General features: G+C 48.6%; 1 protein-coding gene across 1 annotated transcript; it reads right to left on the bottom strand.

The window, feature by feature from the left end:
- Positions 1–1632: 1632 nt before the first annotated feature.
- Positions 1633–3979, bottom strand: CDKN2B (cyclin dependent kinase inhibitor 2B). Its single transcript, XM_079330806.1, is given in 3 exon segments — positions 1633–2127; positions 3644–3655; positions 3657–3979. Coding segments are annotated over 3 exon segments (387 nt in total). The 5' UTR covers positions 3768–3979; the 3' UTR covers positions 1633–1863.
- Positions 3980–9232: the final 5253 nt, after the last annotated feature.

The following is a 9232-nucleotide window of genomic DNA, read 5'->3' on the forward strand; positions in this document are numbered from 1 at the left end:
AAAACATATGTTCCAGGCATTCTTACAATGAAGAAGGGTGAATACAGACTAAAGATAACATAAATATATGTTATATATATATATTAAAAATATATATGTTTATATACATATATTTTTGTTATAATTAAACAATTAAACATAGTTTAGCAACAAAGCATATTACATATAAAAATAAGCAAATATATCACGTTGATGCATAATCATAACATCTTATATATGTGTGTTCTATATGCGTATCATGCATATTTTATATAGGTATTGCACAGATACATTATGTACACTAATGACATAATGAAATATTTCATAACGTGACAACAAATATGAACTAATTATAAAGCATAAACTAATTATAAATTGTATGAAATTGCATTGTAATAAATAGCATACGTTACAAAAAAGGTATATACACTATTTTTCATGTTTATGTATGAGATATCTCGGGGTGGATACTCATTAGAAATGCAAAACCAAGATAGATCTTTTCCACCTTTTCTACAGGTAGCTTTCAAAGTGCCTAGGATTAGTGCTAGGGTATGAGACCTGAACTCAGTCACTGCGTCGCCTGGCTTCCGTTTCTCAGCCCCTAAAACGCAGGACGTGTGAGCAGAGCTCCACTTGGGTTCCAGGGAGGGAGGCAGGGTCTACCGCTTGTCCCGCACCGGCTGGGAGCACCGTCCCCGCCTCGCCGCCCGCCTCACTGCTGTCCGTGCGCTCTCTCAGCACACCTCTCCGGGGCCTGGGGCTCACTCATGGGGAAGGGGTGTCCCTGCCTCCTCCTTTCGACTCGCCAGACGCTGGGCTGCCACTGTTATCTTTTTCCTGGTGTGCTAACACTCAACTCTTCCGCGCCGAAGCAGCCAGTGAAACATGTATCGGCTGTCACGCAATTAATACATAAGCCCCCTCGTCGTTCCTCCACCAGCAGAGCTGTTCCAAAGGTTTACTTATTCTTTACCAAATATGTCACCTCCGAGCATACTGGGAAGCACCAGAGTCGAGCTCAGATGTACGATTTTTAATTTTTTTTCTTTATGTACACTCACCTGATTTTTTTAGAAGTACTGTAACCCAGGGGAGGTCACTTGTAAGTTGTTAAAACGAGTATTTCACATGGGGACTGTATCAGGCTGGCAGGGACACAAATCTCTATTTTCTCCTTCCAGGTCCTATGGTTGCAGCCGACACAAGAAGAGCCACGGATTCACTGTGGATACACGTGCAGACATGCGGAGCATTCTATGTGCTTTTAGGAAGGTATTTACCAAAGCTGCCATCACACCAGCAAGGACTGATCCTGCTGTCCAGCCCGTTTTGCCAGAGAGAGGCAGATTGGCTTCAGCACCCCTTCAGTTTGGTTTAACCAAAATCAAACTATGGGGACAGTGGAGCTGTGGGGACAGGGAGACTCTGAAGCCTCTCCAGTCTTCTTCAGCTGGAGGGCTAGCAAGCGTGTGTAGGGAGCCTCCGGGGAGCACAAAGTCCAGACATGGCCCCATCAAAACAGAGGAAGGGTTTATAGCGTCTTATGTCTGTGCAGGGATTTTCCTTCATATTTAATATTAAAAATTTGCTATTCAATATTTTCACATTTAGTATTTTCTTACTACTTATTTCATACTTCATATTTCATACTTCTCTTCAGTGTTTGGACTCCTGTGTGAAAAAGAGGGCCTGCGGAGGGTCATAGCATTTTCAGTGCTGGATAATATACGGGCACGAGCAAAGAATACTGTCCTTCGTGCATCCCAGCAGGGAAGCGCGATCCGGGATTATTCCCAGAAGTGCACGAGTACTGTTCGGCTTGACATCTCTCAGGTCGGCAGCAGGCAGTTAAGTTTGGGGAGGGGATGGCCCGGGAAGAGGTCAGGCACGGGGCGGCGGCTGGCGCAGGTACCGCGCCACCGCTCCGTGCGGGCCCCCCGCCGCCACGTCGAGGGGCAGGCGGCCGCGCCCGTCGGGGAGGTCGAGGCGCGCCCCGGCCCGGTGCAGCGCCGCCAGCGTCTCCAGAAAGCCGGAGCGGGCCGCGTCGTGCGCCGGGCGGCAACCGGTGCGCGGGTCCGGCCGGTTCGGGTCGGCTCCGCGCCGCAGCAGCAGCTCGGCCACCCGCGGGCTGCCCAGCATCATCACCTGCGGGGAGAGACAGCGTCAGAGTCCGCCGGAGAGCTCCGACTTTCTCACTCAGCTCGGAAGGAACGGAAATCCGCAGCGGAAAGGAGAAGAAAATCCGCGGATGAGGTACAGAGATTGGCTCTGGACGTGCCACGAACAGTGAAGAACATGTCAGTGGAGCCGTGCCGCACTGGAAAACTCTCCTTTATCTACGCCAGGGGACAAGAGGGAACAGGTGGGGCAGAGAGATGCGAGACCCCAGTCGGGGCAGGAGTGGCACACGGAGCACATCGGGGCTGCTGCGCGACAGGAGCCGCGGGGGTCGGTAGGCTCGGAGCAGATGAACCTGGGGAGGGGGTTCGCCCTCCCGATGCGCTCCCACAGAAACCCAGGTCAAGCCCCAAGTCGCTTTGCACCGGTCCCCGCCGAACCCCAGTGCAGGGATCGTTCCACTCGCGTCCAAGACACTTCTCCAGAGGGTCCTTGGCGAGAGGAGACTCGTAATGCAGGGAACCCGCTGTGTCTGCGGCGCCGCACCCGCACTTCCCTGACGGTCAGGAGTGAATGAACCTTCTGCCTGACCCGCGTGTCCAGGGCAGTACCAACCTGTAGGGCAGCCCTCACCCTTGGGCTTGAAATTTTCTAAATTGGGTTTCCCCTAGCGAACCCATGCGTTCAACACAGGGGCTAAGTCCCTGCCGTGAAGACGGGGGGAGAAAAACACAAAAACAAAAAACCAAAAGCACTTGAGGACGGCACCAAATACCTTTTCGAGTGAAATGCTCCACCGACATTTTGTAGGAGAGTGTTTCGCAAGCACTGGCAGTGAAACTTAAATATAGCTTCTCAGATTATTCGAGTTTCGTTTTATGTTGAAATTTAAAGAAAAAGCTGGCTAGAATTATCTCGAAAAATAACTCAATCTTTATTAATTTAGCCTCTACTATACCCATGGGCGCTTAGTCTACCCACACGTTCTCGTGAGTGCAAAATGTGGGCAGACGATCCCCACAGGGAGAGCTCGTTGTCTAACTGCAGCCTCAGCTGCAGCCTCAGGGAAGACTATCACGACCGGGTGTCCCTGCCCGTGAGAGACACAGAACACTACCGTTTTTTTTTTTTTTTGTTTTTGTTTTTCCATGGGAGAAGAGACAAAAAATACTAACAGTCATATAAAGCAGAAGACGAGGTATAACGAAAGGGAGATTATTTCTGCAAACGTGAGTTGTTACATTTTATTACACGTTTATTACGAGATGAGCATGAAAGTTCTCGGATTTGAGTCAGTTTATCTCGGTTCAAATGAAGTGAAAGGTTGCTAAGACTAAAACCTCCCTGTTGCGGCCGTCACCGAAGAAGACTTTCTCCTTCCCAGAGAGGCAAGAAGAACCTCTCTGCCACGCCGCCTCGACAGCAGCCGAGCACAGTGACGGGGGCGGCTGCCTCCGGGGCGCCCGTGGGCTGCCGCCGCCCCCTTGGTCAGGGCACGGAGGGCCCCTGCCCTCGCCCAGCTGCCAGCTGTCCGCCTCCCTACCTGGATGAGAGATCCTGCCGTAGGAGTTGATGGCGTTGGGGTCCGCCGCTTCGTCCAGCAGCTCCCTGAGGCGCCGCAGCTCCCCGCGGACGGCGGCGTTGGCCGACTCATCGGCCCCTGTCATTGCCCGGCCCGCCGAGCCCCGCACGGCTCCGCAGCCGCCGCTCGGCCGCCCCCGCTGCCCGAGGCTGGCGGCGATCCCGGCCCGCGGGGAGAGCCCTGCCCGTGGGATCGCCCGGCCCGCGGTCCCGGCGGCCCCGGGCCCAGAGGCTCCCGCGCGGGGCTGTGGCCGAGGCCGCTTCCACCTGCGCGGCCGAGGAGAAGGCTCCCGGCTCCCGGCTCCCGGCTCCCGTTTCTCTCCCGGCTTCCTTTTCTCCTCCCAGTTGGTGCTGCCTAGCGCACTCCCAGTGTCACCGCTGGCCTCGCCCTGACGGGGCGGAGCGACCTGCGCAGCTCTCCGACGGCACTGAGGGCCTGGTTCCCGGCGGGCGGCGTCTCTCTCCATGTTTTGTGTTCGTCTATTACTTCGTTCGCCGGGGCTCTCTCTTGAGGCAGCAGCGTCTTAACCAGCGCCTGACCGCCACGAGGGCAGCAGGGGCAGGGGAAGGGGAGGAGCAATGGTGGCAAACAACTTTGACGAGAGCGGGGCATGAGGAGGAGAGTGGCTCCGGGACCGCGGGCCTGGTGGCAGCAGGGCCCGTCTGCCCCGGGCGCTGCCTCCTCGCCCTCTCCGACACCCATAGCACCCGAGACACAGGAGCCGGCCGCTCCTCCTTCCCTTCCCCTGGGCGAGCTGCGAGCTCCTGTCTCTTTTTGGCTGGCATGGACACTGTGAGAGACAGCGGGCGCAGCGGCGCCGACAGCCTCACTGAGACACGAATCGCGGCTGCGAAGTCTCCCCGACCACCTAAACTGCCTTTCTCTTCTTCTTTTTTTTCCCTTTCTTTTTTTTTCCCCCCTATAAAAATAGTTGAAAAGGCCTAGGTGAACAAGCAGGTTCTGCACCGCCACGTCAGGGTTCCAGTGCCCGCCTCCCGGTGGGGCGGACCGGGGCGGGTTCGAGGAGGGTTCGGGGCGGGCTCGGAGCTGGCAGGGTGTGCCGGGGCGGGTTCGGGGAGGGTTCGGGGCGGGCCGGGGCGGGTTCGGGGTGGGCCGGGGCGGGTTCGGGGCGGGCTCGGAGCTGGCAGGGTGTGCCGGGGCGGGTTCGGGGCGGGTTCGGGGCGGGTTCGGGGCGGGCTCGGAGCTGGCAGGGTGTGCCGGGGCGGAGCGCTCCGGCGGAGGGCGTCGGCAGCACCACGGACAGCTCCCCCGGTGCCCCCCGCCTCCGGCCTTCCTCGGCACCGGGGGAACCCCGCGCCTCCGGACCTAAACCTTCCCAAAAGCCATGCCTGTGAGCACGGGTAGTGTCGGGCACGTTTCTAAAACTGTGGTGACCTAGTGCCGAATTCTTCATCCTTGCACTTTGCTACTGTTTTTATGTTTAGATAAGTAGGAATGAGTGGAGTTTCATTCACCATAAAGAGCTTCTTGATTGTTGCTTCTGATTAAATAATTGAGCGTTTATGCATGATCAGGCATTGTCCTTGTGCTTGGGTTTGGTTTTCTGTTTGGTTGGTTTGGCTTGGTTTTCTTTGCTCTTTACTAGTGAGTTTTCCATTTAGGCACTGGATGCCATTCAAATGTGAAAACAAAGATATTTCAGAGCTCTACACCAAATAAAAGGAATGGTTTAATCTGTACACCTTGGTATGTAGATTACTGTACAATGGATGCACCTAACCTCTGAGTAGTATAGTTAAGCCTTGAAAAGACTGCAAGTTGGTCTTTACAGCAGCTGAAGTAAAGAGCAGCATTGTAGAATCAGTTTCATAGAGATAGTATATTGATCCTGATTCTCAACTACAGGACAAACAATAAATAAAAAGGATTCTGACAATACTTTGTTGCCAGTGATATATCCATAAGGTAAAAAAAAAAAAAAAATCACCTCATGTCTCCTGGAATTGTGTGAAACATTTATGTTTATTTTAACAAAGAAAAAACATGACAGTAATGTCTAAAGAAAGATAAGATTTCAAATATTTGTTTATCTTGTTATTCCAAGGCTACGTGGTAAGTAAGATAACCAAAGTATTCCTTCACGCTGCTTTCAGAAAAAGGGGGCATTTCCCACTGACCTCATGGAGCAGCACTGTCAAATATCTATGAATGACAAATAAAGGACTCCTTCATAATTTCTCCTGCAGATCAGAAAAATCCACACTGTGCCATTAGGGAAGACTCCCCGCCAGGATATTCATAAATGTTCCCTTCTCCCTTCTGCAAATTCATAAATGCTCATTTTCCAGACCAAGAAAGGAAAGCTTCTCCATTAGCAAAACATGAGATATTTTAGCTGGAAACTGCTTGCCTTGGAGCTTGAATCTCAGACACAGTTTTCCTTTTGTTCTGAATATGCATTTGTGGTCTGAAGGACAATTTCAGTTGTCAATGACAATGTCCAGTTGATGGTAGCTTTAAAGAAGCTTCTACACAGTTGGAAGTTACTTCTTCCTGTTTTGAAGTTGATAGTGGAAAGGTAAATTGTACAAATCGTGACCTTAAAACAATCCTTTGGGGAAGTGTCATACCTTTCTGTCCTGCAGGTTTGTTAGTTATGTATATGGACAGTGATAGATTGTCAAATAAATACAAATCTCTTGGCAAGTAGAATGACCTTGCAAGCACTGTAAGAATTCCATTTTCTACAATCAAAAAGAGGAAAGAGAAACATTGAGAGTGGTAGAGAAAGTATTCTGTTGGAAAATCAACAACAACAAAACCAATGGCACCCTCCCACACTTTGAATAAAAAAAAACCCCAAAACTTTAAAAAACCCAACAAAAACCTCTAAACAAACAAACAAACAAAAAAATGCAACCAAAAACTCAAACCAAACCAAAACAAACAAAAACCTACATTACTTTCTTATGTTGAAGAACTGTAGACTACCAAAACACCAAAATCAGATGCAAGCCAATTACCTTGTCTGTAACTAGCCCTGGATTTTTCTTTGAGAGTAAGGTTTTTTCCTTACCAGAAAGAGTTCCCCGATCTACAGATGTCACACTGGTTTTGTCCTGTGGTTTGTCCTATGGGAATCCTGATAAACCACAACATAAAAAAATGCACTATCTAGATTTAGGTTTTTTATTTTTCTTTTCCTCTTTAAACTTCCATTTTATATGCCTTCACATTCTGAGAAACAGCTGGCTGCAGAGAAGAGCATGAATACAGAATCTAGGACACATTATTCAGTTTACAAGCCTAGCACAGCCTCAGCTTCACATCTATGGCATATGGGGCAATTGCAGCAAAAGTTCTTAGAATCTAAGTAATAATTTTCATGTCCCCATCGTTTAACTGTACATTTAACTGTACTGAGCAAATCCCCTCTAGTCTTTGACTCACATATATGTAAGCATTGTGGTCATAGAACCAAAAGACAGGGGAAGAAAAACTACTGAATTTGACATGCTTTCAATATAAAAAGTCAAACTGTAAAACCTTTCATTACACACTGTCCTGGGGCTTTGTGGTTCTGGAATTCAGGAGAGCAGTCAACCACTGTCTGAAGAAGAGTGTGTGAGGCAGTGTTCTGAGGCTAAGGCATGCTTAACATGTCAGGACGGTATTAGGCATCTTCCGTAATCAACAACTGTGTTGCAAAGTTGCATAAAATTCACAGAATAGATTAAACATTTAATCAATTCCCCAAGAGTGTGTACTTGTAAACCATTGTTAAAGACAAGACTTCTGCCAAAGCTGCAACACACCAATCAACTTGCATTGGAGAATCAATTCCATTGCATGAGATCTTTCGATTTTGATCAAGAGTATAGCGGCTAAAATTGGCAAAAAGCTATTAATTTCTCATTACAGTAGGACTGCATACAAGCACACTGAGATTCTGTAGGTTAAATTTAATCAGCTGGTAAATGATACTTATTGATTGATGACTATTTATCACTATGTATTTATATCCCCACAAGGAACAAAGTAGAAAGATCTCCCAGCTACAGTCAAATCATATTCAACTCATGTTGAATTATTCCAGATGGGGCTGGGATGTCAGAGGCAGAACAGTTTAGTGCAATATTAAAACATACAGAAATTTGGTTTACCTGAGCCCATGGACATAAGGATTATTTACTGTTTTTGATTTTTATTCAGACCATATGTCAATAGCTTGCAAAATGAGCTTTGCTGGCTGATGTTTCTGAACTTTTTGGCAGTGTCTTGATTTGAAAGACAGGTGTTTGTTAAGAAAGGCAGGAGCCTGTCTTGAAATGGACAATATAAACTTCCTCCTTCCAAATTATTATAATTTTGAAATTAAGGCGTTCTCAGGCAAAGTTATAGGAATAGGAATAACAGTTCTTTACTAGGAAAAAGAAATACAGTATCAAAAAAAACCAAACCAAACAAACCCAAAACACTGACAGAGTCAGAATACAACCTTCTGCCCCATCAATCAGGGTGTTGGTAGCAGTTCAATTAAATGGTGGCTGCAGTCCTCCTGCAGTGGCAGATGTGGTTCTGTTGAAGTAGTGGTCCTGGAGAAGAGTGCAGCTTTCCTCCGAAGGTCCAGTGATGATGACCCATTAACAGAAAACATCTCCCTGGAGGAAGGATGGTTGGTGGGAAAGATAAAGAACACTGCCCCACCTGGTTTTAATAGATGGTCCATTAACAGAAGATATCCCCCTCAGGAGGTAAGGATCACTGCCCCTCCTGGTTTCAATAGCTGATGATAGAATACATACTTTTTGTTACATCCTGCTTTGGAAGCCAAGATATTAGCCAACCCTTATTCTTTAACCATCTGCACCATACCCGAATCAATACCCTCTTTAAACTCTGCAATGAAACCTCACACTCAGTTCTTACTTAAGATCAGGTTTGCCTGCGGTACATAACGGGCTTCTCCATCTTTCTGCATTACCTACCAAGTGTTACCAGGTCCTTGAGCAAAGACAATCTCACGGATGGGTTTATCTTTGCTTGAGGTGGGACTAATCCAAGAAGTCTTTCCTAAAGTACCTTTCATGTGTACCACAGGTACTTTGTCCACTGTGTGCAGGAGTTCAGACTGGGAAGGATCAGCCTGATTGATGGATTCTCGGGTGTTGACCATCCAGATGGCCTTTACTAAGTTCATTTCCCAATTTTTGAAAGTCCCCCCACCAAGTGCCTTTAAGGTGGTTTTAAGCAGACCATTGCACCGTTTGACTTTCCCAGCCGCTGGTGCATGGTAGGGAATATGATACACCCACTCGATGCCATGCTTTTTAGCCCAGGTGTTTATAAGGCTAATTTTGAAATGAGTCCCATTGTCTGACTCAATTCTCTCAGGGGGGCCATGCCTCCAGAGGACTTGCTTTTCCAGGCCCAGGATGGTGTTCCGAGCAGTGACGTAGGGCACAGGGTAGGTCTCCAACCATCCAGTGGTGGCTTCTACCATGGTCAGCACGTAGCACTTGCCCTGGCGGGTTTGAGGCAGTGTGATACAGTCAATCTGTCAGGCCTCTCCATACTTATATTTGGACC

This window comes from Erithacus rubecula, assembly GCF_903797595.1.
Source record: "Erithacus rubecula genome assembly, contig: SUPER_Z_unloc_1, whole genome shotgun sequence".
Lineage (NCBI taxonomy): Eukaryota > Metazoa > Chordata > Aves > Passeriformes > Muscicapidae > Erithacus > Erithacus rubecula.